The 17,748-nt window shown below is 48.0% G+C and overlaps 1 protein-coding gene across 5 annotated transcripts; it reads right to left on the minus strand.

Moving 5' to 3' along the window:
* Window positions 1–1,309: 1,309 nt before the first annotated feature.
* On the minus strand, window positions 1,310–17,611 carry MIGA2 (mitoguardin 2). 5 transcript variants are annotated; one of them, XM_061476990.1, is made up of 16 exons: window positions 17,543–17,611; window positions 15,573–15,818; window positions 14,744–14,954; window positions 13,710–13,822; window positions 11,544–11,661; window positions 10,916–11,055; window positions 9,341–9,458; window positions 8,997–9,097; window positions 8,408–8,523; window positions 7,905–7,977; window positions 7,184–7,270; window positions 6,425–6,523; window positions 6,079–6,213; window positions 5,449–5,502; window positions 4,463–4,579; window positions 1,310–3,683 (listed from the first exon to the last, which is right to left on the minus strand). In XM_061476990.1, exons 2-16 carry the CDS (start codon window positions 15,666–15,668, stop codon window positions 3,483–3,485), a joined length of 1,779 nt encoding a protein of 592 aa, XP_061332974.1. In that variant the 5' UTR covers window positions 15,669–15,818; window positions 17,543–17,611; the 3' UTR covers window positions 1,310–3,482. The 5 variants fall into 5 exon arrangements, with proteins under 5 accessions (XP_061332974.1, XP_061332976.1, XP_061332975.1 ...); XM_061476992.1 differs by having other exon boundaries at window positions 14,744–14,939; window positions 15,573–15,815; window positions 17,543–17,608; XM_061476991.1 differs by having other exon boundaries at window positions 9,341–9,455; window positions 15,573–15,815; window positions 17,543–17,608.
* Window positions 17,612–17,748: the final 137 nt, after the last annotated feature.

A 17,748-nucleotide genomic window follows, 5' to 3' on the forward strand; every position in this document is an offset into this window, starting at 1 on the left:
TCAAGCAAAAATAGGCACGAGTTTACATTCATTAGTTTCAGATACAGCAAAGGAATGTTCTACTGAAGAGGGATGACATCCTGCTTTCCCGCCTCCTTATATGAGACAGCACAAGTCCTGCTCTTCAAAGCCATTTTAGTCCTGTAGATAACAAGGCAGATTTTTCCTCTTATTTATTAATGTATTTGTGCTTTAAGGATCATAAGGACCCTCCTAGAGCCATTTGGTGCAGTCTCTACATACACGCTAAAGTACTGAGGATGTACTTTAACCACTGGTGAACCTTGTTACAACCCCCACATAAAAAACAAAAAAATCATGCATATCTGAAGGTCTGTTGAAGCATCAGAAACTACCAAAGGATTTTATTTCATAGCTGCAAAGCCACTTCAAATCCCCAGTGATAAAATCGTGCAAGTGTCAGCCCAGCATGATTTAACTCCTTGAGAATAAGGGTTCATTATAAAAAAAGGTAAATGCTTATCTCTAGAGATTCTACCTGAATGCCTATCTCATCTGCTACTAATACTGAAGAATTGCCTTTGCTAAACAGAATATGCTGGGGAGAAGAAGATTTCCTTGTGATCTCTTACAAAGCCAGGGGGCAGGAGGTCATCACCTTTGACTCTATCCTGCAAACCTGAGTATGTGGTTGCCAGTTGGGCCAAGCCCTGCTCTTGCTGGGATCAGTGGAAGCAGCCCAAGTCTCTGCTCAGGGTTGCATCCAAAGGAGCTGAAGGCAGCAGGTCACTGATCACCACCCCTCAGGTCAGGGAGAGCCTCTTTCATAGGAACAGCTCCTCTGACCGCACTGATCTCAACAGTATCCTTCAGGAGGCTGCAAACACCTTTCTTCTCAGGCTACACAGGGATTAGGAAGGGAGAAAGAGCAGCAATGAAATAGCAGGGACAGGGCAGGGCATGCAGAGTTTAACATCCTCCCATCCTCCCCTGTAAAGAGAAAATCAGTTTGTCTCTGCAGACATACACTCAAGAAGCTGCAGAGGTTCTCAGGGAAGACTCCTCTTTACCTTCGCTGGGAGGGCAGGGTACTCTATTTGCAATAAGAGCTAAGGAAAAGCATAAAGCTGTAAAAAAAAACACCTTTCTTCCATTTAATTGATTGGGAATTTACAGTTTCTTAGCTTAAAAAGCCGCAGTGCAAGTTAGTGTTGCTTCATGGGACGCTGTTTCACTGCCATTTTCCCACCACAGTGTGAAAAGACCTGCACACAACATGCTGCCTCATGCACTGAGGCCAAAAGACACTCAAAGTAGCAAATAAATACACATAAAACAACTCTAAAAATGAGAAATTAACAGCATTGATTCTTTAGAATTACAATCTGTATTATTACATTAACCTTCACATTTTAGCATCTTTTTAACCATTATACAAAGCTGCTGAAGTTACTCGTTCTTCTAAACCAGCCACATAAGAACATAAAGTACTATAAACTCCCCCCCCACAAGTAACTTGCTTTTATAATATAACACATTTTTGAATCACATTTACACAGAGCAGGTGTGTCATGCTAATACAACATCCACTGTTCCTTCTCTCACATCATGCTGCCAGTAGCAAAACACCTCAGAGACCTCTCCTAGATTCAATTGCTGCCTCTTAAAGCCTCCTCATAATAGCTTATTTCATGCAGCCTCACTTGGGTCAGCTGCTCCTCACCTCTGCTTCAGCACTGTCTTGTTTACAGCATTAATTCGGTCTTCAGGATAAGCCACATCAGGCTGGTGCGCTTATAAAGCAACAGATGTTACGTACTCTACACTTACCCTCTTGCAAGCATCTCAGAAGCATTTATCTACTCTTTTGACATCCTCCTGTTTAATTTTTCCCTGCTTATTTCCTTCCTGCTTTTACCAGCAGAATCCACATTAGATATCCTAGAAGGAAGAAAGAAGACATTTGTGTTCTCCAAGCCCATGCACTGACTTTCCACTCACATGGAATCTCCAGATGCTTACATTTTCTGGTCCCCCTTACAAAGAATGGCTAGATAACACTTATGCCTTTTACCTAGAACAGACAGAAGGGATAACTAATCAGGTCTGGAGAATAAACAGTGAAGCCCATGTTTTTGTGAAAGTCCTCATTTTCTTCTCCCTGAATACCTCCTTGTTCTGAGGCTGGGACTTGGAGCTGTCTGTGGATTAAACCAGGAGAAAGCACAGGCTGGACCTTCGACCTTCATCCACAGTACTGCATTCAGAGAGGACTCAGTCAATCACCACAAACCTCACACAAGCCAGGACTCTTCAAGTCCAGCATGCAACACTAGTGCTATCCTATGCTAGCATCCAACTCAGCACATGTCCCAGAGCAGCCAGGTTTCAGGTGCTGGCTATGCAGGCAGGATCACATCATTTGAGAAGAGCCTGTCTCAGCATTACAAGGGCACACATACACATGCATCTGATCTATACCCAAAACCATGCTATGTTTCTTAGGACTGACAGACTATCATGAGTCATTTCCTCTCCACCAGCTTGATCCCAGCTCTCCAGCTGCCTGCACACATAACCCCTTTTGTACATCACATCCACCATCTACACCTCTTACTACGTTGTGCATGAAGGAATAAGCAGCACAGTACATCAATTCCCTCTGCTTGTGTACACCCCACACCTCCTACCTAGCAAAACCTGCTAATGGCTCATACTGAAATGCAGCAAGGCACTTTGACAGACATTAAAGACTTTGTGCATGCACAGGCAGGATGCAAATCCACCCCTTTCTCACAATATCTTGCCTTAGGGGCAAACATAGACCTCAGCAATCTCCTAAGGGTGGATGACCATGGCACAGAGCCTGTCATCTGGCCTGAAAACAGCAGCAACATCGAGGGAACAGACCAACTTCCTTAGAGCTTCAGACTGGTTACAGAAGTCTGCATTTTACTTCAGCGCTTTACAGAAGTATTTCTTCCTCCTCGGGAAAGAAACCTTTGCTAGTCACATTGCATGTATTAAAACACCTAAAGGTAAAAATCAGCAGTAATGTCTGTAGCAACACAGCAGAGAAGAACAATAATTAAAACCCCAAAGCAAACAAAGCCTCTTCAAGAAGCTAATGGTCAAGTGCAGAATTTACCAATGATGTTCCTGCTCCCACACACAACCGTAAACATCAGGGGTTACCTCCCAGAGAACACACGGGTGAATGGGTGCGTGTATGTTGTCCCTAGCCAAGGGAATTGTGCAAAAACCTGGGCCCAGGCATGGTTCATATGACACATTAAAAATAACAAGAACAGAATGGTGGAACAAAACAAGAAATTCAAACCATAAGCTGGCAAGTGGTCCTGGATCCATCCCAGCAAACACTACCGGCTACACAAAGCAGAAGGTCCCACCAGGTTGCTGCGTGTGAAGTCTCACTGCCACCACAGCACGTTGCAGGTAGTTTTATCCATCTCTGGAAGGAGAAAGGTCCTTGTACAAAACTGTTTTCCTCCCCTGACAGATCAGATGAGCTCCTTCAGCGGCTCATTTTCACCAGGAAGCATGCCGTTCATCTCCGGGGAAGTCTCAGTGCCCAGATATCCCAAGAGGATCTCACTGCGCCGCCGTGAGAGCTGCAGAATGTCTTCTGCCAGCGACTGCACTGTTGTGTATCTCACGTTGTCCAAATCAAACATGTCCTTTAGGTATTGTACTATCTGGTGCTGCAAAGGCAAAGGAAGGTTTACAGTAAGGAGATCTCCCCCCACCTGCCAACACAAGCTCTGGGGCACCCAGCATAAGAAGAGCATGGGCCTGTTAGACCAAGTCCAGAGGAGGCCATGAAGATGCTCAGAGGTCTGCAGCCCCTCTCCTATAGAGAACAGGCTGAGAGAGCTGGAGTCATTCAGCCTGGAGAAGAGAAGGCTCGGGCAGACCTTAAAGCAGTCTTCCAATACCTAAACAGTGCCTACAAGAAATCTGGAGAGGAACTTTTTGACAGTTTTGAAGAGGTAGGACAAGGGGGAATGGCTTTAAGATGAAAGACAGGAACTTTAGATTAGGTATTAGGAAGAAGCTCTTCCCTGTGAGCGTGCTGAGGCGCTGGCACAGGGTGCCCAGAGAAGCTGTGGCTGCCCAATCCCTGGCAGTGTTCAAGGCCAGGCTGGACGGGGCTTGGAGCAAGCTGCTCTAGTGGAAGGTGTCCCTGCCTGTGGCAGGGGTTGGAACTGGATCAGCTTTAAAGGTCCTTTCCAACTAAAACCAATCTGTGATTCTATAACCTCACATTTTTGCTACCAGTTATGGCAAATTGTGCTGTGGGATTCTTACCAATCCAAATTCAGTGATCTGCATCTCAAAAAAAGTGATTTTGAGAAGGCTTTTGTACAGAGCCAAGTTTCTCTAATGCCAAATCAGTCACCAAAAGCACACATCTGCAGCCTTAAGACAGGAGACAGCAGGAGTCCCACAACAAAATTAGGTACAAAAAAAACCACCTTACCTTGAAGAAACTGCAGACTTCAGATAGCTGCTGCTTGGGCCCCAGAAAACCAAAGGCTAGAACAGGACTGACATGCTCCGATACGGAGTAGAAATGAGAGATAAAACCATCTGGTACCTGTCACAAGGAAAGGAAGAATTCTTCATGCTCAGAATTAGCAGCTTATTCCATACCAGCTACCAAATTCCCTGCCAGAAAGCACCACACTGCAATAACTGAAGAGCTACTTAAGAACATCTCTTCCTGCAGGATTACATTTATCTTTCAGATCCCTTGAACAATGACTAGAACTTTCTGTCTTCATGTTGCTAAACTACTATTACAGGAGGAAAACAAACAGAAGAAAATCTGGACCAAGCCAGGAAAGGGCATGCAAATATCCAAGACAGAGCTACTGCATGGTAGCAGCAATACAACTCTCAACGCTCTCATTTCAGTTTGTACCACCTCATCAGGCAAACCTCCTTGTACCAGCTGGCTGTGGGATAGGAGTTGAAAACTTGCCAGAGGCCACAGACCCTGTGGCAGAACTGAGGTTGTGAAGTTGCAGCTTCCTGTTCCACAGGTCCATGAACTCATCTGCTGTGAAACTTCAGAAAGCCACAGATTTAAGGGAAATGCATCAAGTAATAGCTACTCAGCAATCAGTGCTGAGAAGCAGAGAAGTGCAGGAGCCATTCATTCCAGCACCTTGTTGCTTGGAGCCTGTGACCATTCCTATGGTATTGTGAGCAGGGAGAGGGAATACCAGACACGAAATGTTGTCTTTTGAATCCTCACATTAAGAAAAAGGGAGAATAAACTCTGGCTGATTCAGTAAAATACTGGTATGGCAATACTGGAGCAAGAACAGCAGGACCCCAGCGCTCTAAAGCATCACAGAGAATGTGAGTCAGTCTTACATCACTGTGGTTTTGTATTTTGTCAAGAGTTGGGTGCTTGCAGCTTCAAATACATTAGATTTTTTCCCTTTTAGTTTTACTTACCATCAGAAGCCTCCTTTTTGCTTTCAGAACTGACCAGCAGGCAGTTGCTAGAGCCTATGATTAACCGAGAGAGACCATCTCAACCAAGCAGATTTAACCACTCCAAATCCCTTCCAGAAAAGCCAAAGTATGACCTGATCTGGTTACCAAGCACCCCCCAGCATGCAGACTGGAAGCAGACAGCTGTTGAAAGGTGCCTCCCAACCACTCTATGAAACTAATCAGTCTTAAATACCCAGCTAGGGGCCAGGACTAGTGGAAAGCACTGCCACTGGAGCCACAGGAGCTGCTGAGGTACCACCAGAATGAATGGCCAAGTGCACAAAACCACACATGTTTTTCCCTACATTCTGAGCTTCTCATTTTCATTCATGAGAACACGCATTGTCATCATTTAGCATCACTGATAAAGGCCATTAGAGAAGTAAATCTGTTGGAGCTTTCAAAACAGGGAAAGCTTTCCTGTAAACAATTTACCTGTACCAGATGATTGTTGTTTAGAGCTTCAGGAAAGGCTGCTATTTCTAAAGAGAGAATTCAGCTCAGCCAGGACAGCTGAGGTTCTACTCTTTCCCAGCCTTGGCCCTGTAATCTCACACTCAGCACAAGTTTAACTCCCCATTTACTCACTGTCTCCTTGAAGCTGTCGGAGAGCCAGCGGTTGCGCAGCACAGCCAGCACGGAGGAGGGCGGGTTCTCCAGATCCTCAAAAGCATCCATGAGGATAAAGTCCAGCACAATATCAAAGAAACTCATGCACACCACCTGTCAGAGAGCAGAACAGTCTGTAAAGGGAACAGGCTTAAAGAAAAGAAATGGACTTTACTCTTTTGGTTTGAAGTAACAAAATGCAATGAGACGAAGTACACAATGTAATAGTATTTCAGCAGCAGTACTTTCACTCCTGGGCTGCTCGTACACATCCATTATCTTCCAACTCCTCTGCAAGTTGGTAGAGATAATGTCTTTTACCAACCCCTCTTCCCTCCAGCTCCAGCTGAGTGGTCGGCCAGGTCTCTTGCTTCAGTGCATAATGCAGCATTTCCTCGTAGCTTTCCAGAAAAGCTTTGGGATTCTGGGAGAGCAGAGAAACAAAACACTTCAGAAGGTACAACAGCTATGCAGGCACCAAAGTTTGTCTACTCTGAGCTTACACCAACATAAATGCATGTGACTTCATAAAGCTTTTAGCCAAAACACTCTTCATGCAGAAAGAGATCATTTATTTCTAGGAGGTGTTGATGGCCCCAGGCTCAGCTGTGCCTCAAAGCACCTACACACCTACATTGCTCCACTTTCTAGTAGCTAAAGACCTGTCACCTATATGCAAACTGAGCCACTAAGGGACTAATGCTGTGCAAGCAACAATCTCCCTGTTCAGGGGGTGACCAAGTGACTAAGCCAGCGATCTGAACTGCTACATCACTGAGGCAAAGGTTTTACTATCTCTTCCCTTTCCACTATCGCTTGAGATGCTGCGATTGTGTGTGTAGGATGCACACACCGTATCCTCTCCAGTGAGGCACAGCATCAAACTCTGGATAGGAGATGCACAGAACAGCTCTTTCCAGAGAACTTGGTTAAACAAGATTAAAAGCACAGGTATTTATCACTAGTCACCAGCACACAGATCCAAGTTTTCTTTTTCCAACACACTGTTCAAACTCTGGTTGGGATGGAGGAACAAGTGTCTCCGTGCTCACAACACAGCTTAGTTGTTATACAAACTTCTTACCTTCTCAGCTTTTGTCATCAGTCCTATCACCATTTGTTTCCCAACCTCCCCAAAAAACAATTGATTGCTTTCATCCTCCAGCAGCTCCTGCAAAGGGAACATAAAAAATCTCCTGTGAGCACATACACCTACATGAATTCTGAGCTGGGATCAAGAAAGGACAAGACACGAAGCAGTGAATGCTGCAGACACCGTATCATCAACCTTTAATAAGCTGGAGTGTAGAAAAAAAAAAGCCCTGCTGTCTCCAGGAAGTGAGTTAAAAAATCAGGCTGAAAGACTGGAAGAGGCAAAAAGGGAAGCACAGGGGCCACAGCCTGACAGTGGGGCCAGGGTGCAAAAGTTGCTCTTCAGGCTCTAGGCATACATTACCAGGAAAAGGATTGTGGTAAGGAGACAGAAACCATCCTCCCCCACCTCAGAGGTTTGACTGCAGCCCAGTGAAAATCTCTTAAGTGAGAGCACCAGCTTCTGGGCAGCTCTGAAATTCCTAAATCTTTGATTCCCAGAACTAAATCAGCATCAGCAGCTACATAACCACCGCTCTCCAAATCAAATTGCTCAGGATGGGATTGCTTAATTCCCTTGCAGAATTAAGCAAGGGAAGCTTAGGCTGCTGCTTTGATTTGCTTTAGAGAGGCAAAGCCTTCAGCCCTGTGCTGGTGGAGGAGACCACACTGCTGACAACAGCATGCTGCAGGAACCCAGGAGCCATTCTCACCTGGAAGGCCTGCCTGACACAGTGCAGCTTTGCTAGGAAATCCTGGTCACTGTAGCAGCCAAGGAGCTCCGTCCTAGAGGAAAAGGGGAAGGACTGCATAAATTCCAGCTCTCCTGATGTCTGTGTTCGTATCAACTACAGTCCCCAGAACAAAAAGTAAACCCCCAGTCTGTGCCTAGGAGAAAGTAACAACATTCCCTTTGTACAGCTCCCTGGGGGACCAGAGCACCTCTGCAAAGAGAGTTACAGCACAGGACTCTGCCTACCAGCCTCCCACAACAGTCCCATCTCCCATTGCTAATTTCCTGGGACAATTACCCTTTCTGAACCTGTGTCCTAAAATCTGGGGCTACTTCCCTGGGAAGTCTGAATGAGCAGGAAGGATGCTGAGTTTCTGACCACACAGGGTTATTCTGGTTAAAGGGCTGCTCAGAGGCAAATTATGTATTCACACTACTCAAAGGAGCCTCGACAAAAACACCCACAACTCCAGCTGTGTTCACCTCAGCGTCCGGCACGCAACTTTCCCTTCTTTCACTAACTGCAAAGCTTCTTCATATGCTGCTACTGGCTTAGAGAGGTGGAATGGCATTTCCTCAAAGTGGAGAGAGTCAAAGAGCTGTAGAGGTGGCAAGAGACACAGGAAGAACAAAATGATCTCATTAACGTTTGCACATAGAGACCGCACACACGCGCGATGTGCCTTCCTCAGCCAGCAAGCCTGCATCACTGCCAATTATTTCATGCAGAGATACTTCTTTTCCCACCAGTTTCAAAGCTGTCCCAGCTCTGACAGCTCAATATCCCCTAAATTTTAGGTAACCAAGCCACATTACATTACATTTACAGTACTTCCCTGACTGTTATGGCAGGCTTTCTACAATAGATAGGAAGATGACATGGAAATGCCAATTGGAAAGGGCTGCACCACGTCCCTGATTAAAAAAAGGCTTTTTCTAACATCCATCAAGAACCTCCCAGCTTGGGGCTGCTGCTCCATGTTTTACTATTTTCCTCTACCAAGAGGTGTTTGGCTCCTTTGTGGCTCCCCTCCAAGTAGCTGGGCTGTGACACAGCTGAAACTTAAGTCACCTCTGCTGCAGAGAAGAAGGAGTCCTCCGAGGTTGAGCTGTCTTCATCATCTGTCCGTAGCCGCAGTGACCCATCCGTCAATGGAAGCATTAAAGTCTTTTCTGAACGAAAGGAAGAAGCTGCATGTGTTGGAGGTTATGAATTATCATTCCTCTTAGCTCCTGTGCTGTCCCTCTCCCCCACCCCACAAAGAGCCCTTTGTCTAGCTTACATTGCCTAGCTTACATTGCCTAGCTTACATTGCCTAGCTTACATTGCCTAGCTTACATTGCCTAGCTTACAGAAAAGCCATACATCCAGATGGAAACTGCCCCTTCCACGCATTTCCAACTCAGCTCCCATACCCAGGTCCAGCAGCATGCTGTCTGATGGAAGTGAAGACCCAAACTCTTCCTGGAGATGGTAGGCTCGGTGCAAGAGGGACTCCAGCTTCTCGGCAAATTCCCTTTTCTGGGACTCCTCCTTGAACACACATAAAAGCCACCCTTAGTTAGCCAGGGCAGAGACAAACAGACAGCACAGACATGGGAGGAAGTTTTCAGGAAAATGGGATTTGCAGTTTGCAGATTAAATGATTGAAAAAACAAAGAAAGAAACAAGAGAGAGGACTCCTTAATCCTACAGTGCAGCTAATAACGCAAGCGGAGGGAAGTTTCTACACAGCCTATTCAAACCATCTGGCTTTTTAGCTTTGCAATTCTATTATCCTGTTAAAAAAAGGAAGAAAGAACTTGAGAACTTTAACCTGCCATCCAGAATAACAGGTATTTTAACGGGTTATGTATCACTGAGCTCCCATGATTTGTGATTTTAGCCTAATTTCAAGAGGGAATTGCGCCAGAAAAGCTGTGTTGAATACAAGAGAGGATCTAGGACTGGACAACTGACTAAGAGTCCTTGGATTAAGATGCTGGGCATAAGCAAACTTGGCTGTAAGCAGCACAGGAGGATAATGAAGAAAAAGGAGAAAAATAAGACTTGCCTTCATGGCCCTGTGTCTGCATGAGTATCGCACCCAGATGACAGAAGCATTAACAAGAAATGAAATCTATAACAAGCATGAAATCTATTTTGATAATGAACCAACTGGTTTCGAATCAGCTTTAGAAATACTATATAGGACTCTTCAAAGAGGGACAATAACAAGAGAATCCAGATTTGACTTAGGTAAATATTATCCAGGACAAAAGACAAATATCTTGCATGCTTCCTACACCAGGAACTCTTTTTGCCAGTGAGAACTCCTGGAGAGTTGGGAGTTTAACTCCTTTCACAGTCCTGAGCTACAGCTGCTCTTTTGAGCCTCATGGTTGTCAGTAAGCCATTCTAGTTTGGATCTCCTCTTATCAGAGGTCTTCCCTGCATAGAAGGTGCTGTCCTAAAATACTGGGGTTCATAGCTGTAGCTGAACAAGTTACACATCTCCCTACCCCTCCTGCTTACTTAACTCCTTCTGAGTTCCCACTTTGCCTTACTCATGCAGCCAGCTGGCCTCTTATTCTCCACCCAGCTCTCTAGCAAGTGATAGCTACCATCATGATCTCTGCTTTCAAATGCATTCAGAAGTCGCAGACACAACACTGTCACACAAAAGCTATTCCCTCCTCTCGGATGCTGTATAGTTACAGCCTTTCCTACCGCAGCCTCTGCTGCTGGAGGACTTGCCTGACAGTGACTGACACCATGCTGGAGGGTGGGTAGAAAAAGCTGGGGAATGAGGGGGCGAGACTTATTAAAAAGACATTAAAAACACCCACTCCCGTTGCATAAAGAAGCTGCAGCTACAGACAGGTCTTAAACAGAGTCTGGCCCAGCTCTGCCCTTAATTTGCTCTTCTTTAGCCTCCTACTAACTTACTGCTTCCAGCACAGAGGCTGCCATTCAGCATGCTGCCCAGCAAGGGAATAGTGGAGACCTACCTCTGAGATGTTCTCAGATATGCTCTCTTGCTGTTTCTTGCTGTCCCAGGGCACAGGAGTGCTGGTACTAATACTGTCCCTCTGCCTGATGGTCAGTGCCTGTTCCCACTTCTGCAGGGCCTCCTCAAACAGCTCCATGCCTGGCAATGCAACCAAAAACAAGCTATATGAGCCTCAGGCCCTCTGAGGCCAAAGCAATACAGCATGAGTGTTTGCTCATTTAGACAATACAGTGAAGAGGGAAGTTCTCCCCAGCTGATAAGAAAGAATAAATGTATTCTATTTCTTTCCCTTTTAACTGCTAATCCAAATTAAACCGTATTTAAGAACATCCCCAAACTGGTTAAAACATCAGCCATGTTACTTTTAAAGTACTGTTCTCTGCACAAGGCGATCCTGTTGCTCAAGAACAGTATTTTGGAAGTAAATTATTCCCTGAGAAAAGAGAAACATTTCTTTAGGAGAAGACGGGATTTTTGTACCTAACAAGTGATGGAGTTTAAGCTCAGAATAGGATAGAGCTTCCCATTAGAGAGCTGCTGATGCTCTGTGTCAATTTGCACGCTCTTTTTGAATGACAGTGATAAACATCCCTCCCCAGGGTAATGCTACCCTTGTGCCTGTTTACCTTGAATGTAGAGGCTTTCTGCACTGGAATCACCAATGGCTCCAGCATCTCCCATCACCTGGGCCTCCCACATCCCTGCTGATGCTGGTATTGGACTTGAGGAATTGACTGCTGCCATCTGCAGGAAGGGAGCAGAGAGCAGCAAACACCTTTTGAAGTCTCTCCAGGGGTAGCTATGTTCAGACCACACAAACACCACCACCAGTGAGTCACTCCCTTCCCTGAGTTTGTCCTTGTGCTCTCCTGTACCAGTTCTCCCTGCCCTGGGAAGGGGAAGGTATCAAGGGCTACCAGCCCCTTCCTGCTTGGGTTCACACTACGCTGTCAGCTGCGACAGCCCCACCATGCTGAGAGTGGAGGCAAGGTGAGAAGTTCTCCCCTTCTCCACCCAGCACCGCAGGAGGGTCTTGGGAAGCCCCGGAAATTGTGTGGGAATTACCTTCCCAAGCAATTTACACTGAAGCTTCATTAGGAAACCAGGTACAGTGGGCAGCACTAGCAGGAGAGAACTGATGGAGGTGACAGCCCCAGAAAGCTCCAAAGCAATCACTACAAAGGCACAAGGATTTTGATAGAAAGTTCATGGCAGCTCCTGGTATCCATACATGAAACACTGGAAGTGGGAGGGAAGAGACCACAGTCCAAACAACGGAACAGCTGAGAGCTTTGGCCAGGGGGATCCTCACTCTTCTCTTTGTAACCAAAGCTTCTCCTGCGACAGCCAAGCACTAAGAGCTACACAGCAAACTGTCACCTTTCTCCAGTTTCATACTAGCTCATATATGGCTTTTAAAGTCCCACCCAATAAAGTGCTGGGCTCAGACACCATCAATGGCCAGTGTTTTCATATGGCTCAGAAAAAGGTGTCCAAATGTGAGTCTGATCATAGAAAAAAACCTACCGCAATAATCTGACCAATGACTTCTTGCCCTGCCTCCACTGGTTGATCTCTGGAGTGTTAATAAATCACCTCGAGACCCAGAACTGCAAATCATCAGTTCACTGCTGCTGACTTACTTATTAGATGGCAAAGAAGAACCCCAGGAAGCAGACCAGAGAAGAGACAGAAACTGCAGCTGTGCGAAGGATGAGCTGTTTCTCCATCAACTAACATGAAAGCAATGAGTACAGTGTCACAGACACTCAGCTCCCACACCACGGAGGGGATACGGGAACAGATCCCTCTCTGTGGATATCCCCACCCATGCACCAGCAGCAAAAAAGGTATTTAGGTAGCTTTTTATCTAAAGAGACACCGGCTTCAAGGATACAAATCCTGGACGGCATCTGTGGGAAGGGAGAAGCCGCAGGGGAATTAAATGGATGTGAGAGCCCCCAAAGGGAGAGGGAGGTCAGAGCTGGACACAGCTTGGTGCTTACTGACACGTCCCATCGTGTCCCAGTTATTCCATGAGAATTCCAGCGCACACTCATCGCTGGGCCGACACTGCCGCCTGCTGGAGACACACTGTGCCCAGCACAGAGTTTGGCAGCTTTCTGCTGCTTCAACTGTAGAGAACAAGCTAAAACCCAGCGATGCCTGGGGGTGCTTTTCCCCTCTCCTTACCACAGCACTGCTGACCAGCCACCAAGCCCAGGCAGGTGATGCCAAGGGGTTGGTTTGCAGTAAGTCACAGTGCACGAAGTTGCAGAGGTTCACTTGGGCTGCCCAATGCTCCAACAGCAGCCCACAAGGCTTTGGGCAATGGAGATAGATATAAAACAGGTCTTAAAGCTACAAATGCTCCCCAGCAATTCTGTGTCTAGTCTCACAAGAGGTGGATATAAGCAGTGATGGCTTCTGCTGCCTGGTTATGCCTGAATTACCTGTATTTATAGGCTGCTTTTGGCTTTGGAGGAGGTAGAACGATTGGGCTGTGCTCAACCTGCACTGTTTCCTGAACAGAGCTATCAGATTTTGGCAGTTACCTTGGTTTTAACAACCAAGCAACCTGTGAGCAGCCCCAGCACAGGAGGGGAAAATGCTGTTCCGATTTCATGCAGGCAACCCCAGACAATCACTGCAAGGTTAATATCAGAACTCACCCTACAATTAGGCTGTAACCTGTCCTGCTCCAAGAGCCTTAGCATTATCCTTGGGCCAGCACAAGACCAAGGACTTGGTGCCCTTGTTACAGGTAGGTGAACTCACATCTCCCATCTTACCGAGGTGAGGCTGTGGGAAGAACTGGAATGTTTGCTGGGCTCAATGGAGGAAATCCCGCTGAGTGTGTCATTGCTCTTGCTGCCAGGACTCTGCACTCTCTTGCTGGAGTATCCTGCAAGGAAAGGTCACATAAAACCAGGATTTTAAGGTTCAGTTCACTGCAGCTGTGAAGAGGGAGGGGAACGTTGCCCTGGGAAGTGTGATTGTGAATGGGCAAAGCAGCATCCAGTACCTAGAAATAAGTCACGGATCTACTTCATGCTCTATTTTGCCCTGAGACACTAATAAAGCTGATATCAGTGGGGATCCACGGCTGAGGAATTAATGTTTATTCACCACTCATGGACAGCAGGAGGCAAGTGGGAAGCATCAAGAAGGAACTCCTCCAGCTTCCCCCAGGCCAGGCAGAGCACAGATGGCCCTCCTTTGGTTATTATTAAAACTGTTTAGGGATTTTCATGTTTCACAAAACAAATACTTAAAAGTGCTTTGCTGAGGACTTGGGTCAGTCTTACCCCCCCCAAAATCAATACAATCAGGTGCAGGAGCTGCCTCAGAGCTGGATGAACACTCACAACTCCCCAGCCTACCCCAGGCCAACTTCCCCTCTACCATCCCAACCTCACCAACGTGTCTGCACGAGGGACCCCTGGGTCAGGCCTCATGTTGGCATCACCAAGATCAATACATAACCAGGTCACTGTGTACCCTGGGCTGTTACTGTCAGGGGCACATAGCATAACAGGTCCACGGTCTTCCTGTAGGAAGGGGGACGGAAACTGCAAACCTTGGTGAAAACCTCAGTGCCACTTTTGTCTTGCTTCTTTCAAAGCAAGGGCTTTGAGCTCAGCGCCCCTCCCTTTCCTGCACTAACCCTATGTTCATGGCACTGTACTTCAGGCTTCCAATTACATTCTGCATTGATGGACTATATAAATGGCTTCACTTTCCTCTCCCCCATCACTCCCTGTGCACCCTCTTTGCTCCCTCACAAAAGGCTTTTGGGGGGCATTTCGCTTTTTGCAAGGCCAACCTTTCTTGACAGAGGAGACCCTTCTGGTTGGCAAGATGGGCACCGTGATCCCGCCAGGCTTAAAGCCACACTTCTCTGGAGCAATCTGCTTCTTTCGACGCCGACGCCGCTTCAGCTGATGAGCTGCAAGAGCCAACGCAACCGTCCCGAGAGCTGTAGCAAACAGCACCTTACGCAGGCCTGGAGAGAGCCGCAGCTGAGAGAAGACAGACTTTAAACACAAAAGATATGAAAGAGCAACAATGAAAAACCAATTCCACCACCCTTGGTTTATTTTTAAAGCAGTCTTAAACAGAAACACCCTTAGCATTCCCCCTCCCACCTGCAAAACACAGCCCCTGCTACACAACTAAGACTTGGAAGCGGAGAAACTGTGGAGCATCGCTTTGACAGAGCCTGGAGAACTTGGTCTCAATCTTCATTGCCAAAACACACTGCATATTTGCACACAGCCTGCAAGAGATGCAGTCCAGGCTATCCAAATTCAGCTCTGAAACCCTGGTATGTAGCTCAGCTTTATGGCTCCAAGTGTTGTGTTACAACAAGTGGGAAATACATTACTCTTCTCTAAAACAGAAGTCTTTTTCTAGCGCCTTTGATGATGAGAAGGGTTGAATCCATGCATTCTCCCAGGGAGGGATGCGGGAAACCCACCAACTCCAAGCCCACCACCAGCAGATCTCCCCCCACCCCAAATTCTCCATGCAATTCTTACCAACCCCCAAACCACCCAGGTCCCCCAGCATCACCCCGTCATGCCTCTGTCCCTCACAACTATCACAAAGAAAACCCAAGGAATGAGACAGAAAAACCTTTCCCACTATTGTACCTGCCCAAACGTGGTGTAAACAAACACAGGGATCTCTGCCACAGTCATGGCCAAGGCCTGGATGATGGACATTCCCTCTGTCCTTCTAAATGCCATGTCTGCACAAGGATGCTGGCACCTCCAGGAGCCAGCAAGGGGAAGGGTACTTGTTGCGGATGCTGTGTGAGCTGCTCACAAAGAAATCCAACTTTCCTCTGACACCTGGCTCAGAGTCCTGGGTTCAGCCTTCATCCAGCAATGCTCCTCCTGCAGGAAGAGGGGAAAATCAGGTGAGTGAGCCTGCACCTCACAGCATCATAGAATAGTTAGGGGTGGAAAGGACCTCAAGATCATCAAGTTCCAACCCCCCTGCCATGGGCAGGGACACCTCACACTAAACCATATCACCCAAGACTCTGTCCAACCTGGTCTTGAACACTGCCAGGGATGGAGCATTCACAGCTTCCCTGGGCAACCCATTCCAGTGCCTCACCACCCTAACAGGAAAGAATTTCCTCCTTATATCCAATCTAAACTTCCCCTGTTTAAGTTTTAACCTGCTACCCCTTGTCCTATCACTACAGTCCCTAATGAAGAGTCCCTCCCCAGCATCCCTATAGGCCCCCCTTCAGATACTGGAAGGCTGCTATGAGGTCTCCATACAGCTTCTCTTCTCCAGGCTGAACAGCCCCAACTTTCCCAGCCTGTCTTCATACAGGAGGTGCTCCAGTCCTTGATCATCCTCGTGGCCTCCTCTGGACTTGTTCCAACAGTTCCATGTCCTTTTTATGTTGAGGACACCAGAACTGCACACAATACTCCAGGTGTGCTCCTTGTACTGTAATTCACAAACCACACTGTAACAGCAGTGCCACTAAAGCCAAGCAGATCCAAAGCATCTTCTCACCAGCAGCAGCAGCAGCAGCAGCAGCAATTGCTTTGCTTATCCTACCAACCACGGGGGCAGGTCCCTACACTGCTCTATAGCAGCAGCAGCCTCAGACTTGACAGCTGCCAGAGGTTTCTACATGCACCAGAACTGGTAGCATGTGGTTGGAGGGATTTTGTTCACAGCACCATTATAAGAGAATACATATAAATAGATTACAAATAACCACGGGTCTGTTTTCATTGTCAAAAATCTGCTTTTGTAGTTTTCTGTGCACCATGGACCCGCTCAACAGCCACCACCAAAGGTGTTTCCCCAGAGGTTTCAACACCGAGTTTCCTCAGTGCAGCTGGGGAAGAGGCACATGCTTCACATCACTGACAGAGCGACAGAAACTGAAACCTCATCTTTTAAACACAAACCCTTTGGCCCCGCTCTCTGCCAGGCCACACTGCTCTTACCTCACGTGCAGCCACACCGGGCTCTGGTATCCATTCCCCTGCACCCACAGGCTAAACCCACCCGTGGTGTTCCAGCTGCATGAGGACCCCCTGCTCCTGCCTGCCCTCACCTCACTGCCCGCAGGCAGGTCCCCCATCTGGGAGACGCTAGGAAATGGTCTCAAGGTGGCAGGGGCCGCGGCCCACACGAGTGATGCGTTCTCCTCACAAGGTTAAACGCAACGCTTTGGCCAGCGCAGAGATGAAGGCAGCGAGGTGCAGGCGGCTCGGGTACAGGCACACCCCGGGGGGGGGGGTGTTACGCCTGCATGGGGAGCAAGGACCCGAGGAAACGCCTCTGCCTGGGGCACCCCTCGCAGCTCTCCGCACCAGGGGCTCTGATGCCGGGGCACTGTGGGAGTGTTGAACCCACCGGCGAGGCGAGCCGGGCCATACGAACCGGAGTTCCCTGGCCCTGTGCACCCCGGGGCGTCCCGCACATGTGCGGCCCGCGGGTTCCCGTACCCTCTGCACCTCAGTGCGCCCCCAGGCCCGACTCCCACTCTCGGGGTCCCCGTCTCCGCTTCTCCCATCACCCCCCTTCCCCAGCGATGGTGCTGCCCTATGGGCCCCAGCGAGCGAGCGCGGCCGGCACCACTCACCGTGGCGGGGGGGAGAGGCGCGCAGCCCCGCTCGGCGCCCTCTCCCCGCGCTGCGCGCCATGGCCGCGGAAGGGCAGCGTCTCCTTCCCCCGCTCCGCAGCCTACCCTGGGAGGGGGCAGCACCGCCCACCGGCGCTCCTCCAGCCAATAAGAGCGGCGAACTGCCTGCCGGCTCGCCAATCAGAACGCATCCCAGGGACCAGCTC

Source organism: Pezoporus flaviventris, unplaced genomic scaffold (genome assembly GCF_033815535.1).
Source record: "Pezoporus flaviventris isolate CSIRO_AGI_PZ_B2104156 unplaced genomic scaffold, CSIRO_AGI_Pfla_v1 ptg000097l, whole genome shotgun sequence".
Lineage (NCBI taxonomy): Eukaryota > Metazoa > Chordata > Aves > Psittaciformes > Psittacidae > Pezoporus > Pezoporus flaviventris.

Excerpts from the sequence above, each read along its gene's own strand:
- MIGA2 (XM_061476990.1), bottom strand. The coding sequence starts at position 15,668 with ATGGCATTTAGAAGGACAGAGGGAATGTCCATCATCCAGGCCTTGGCC. Across the intron at positions 8,524-8,996 it reads CCTTCTTCTCTGCAGCAGAG|CTCTTTGACTCTCTCCACTT; the intron begins GTGACTTAAGTT and ends CCACCTCTACAG. Across the intron at positions 3,684-4,462 it reads AAGTCTGCAGTTTCTTCAAG|CACCAGATAGTACAATACCT; the intron begins GTAAGGTGGTTT and ends TTGCCTTTGCAG.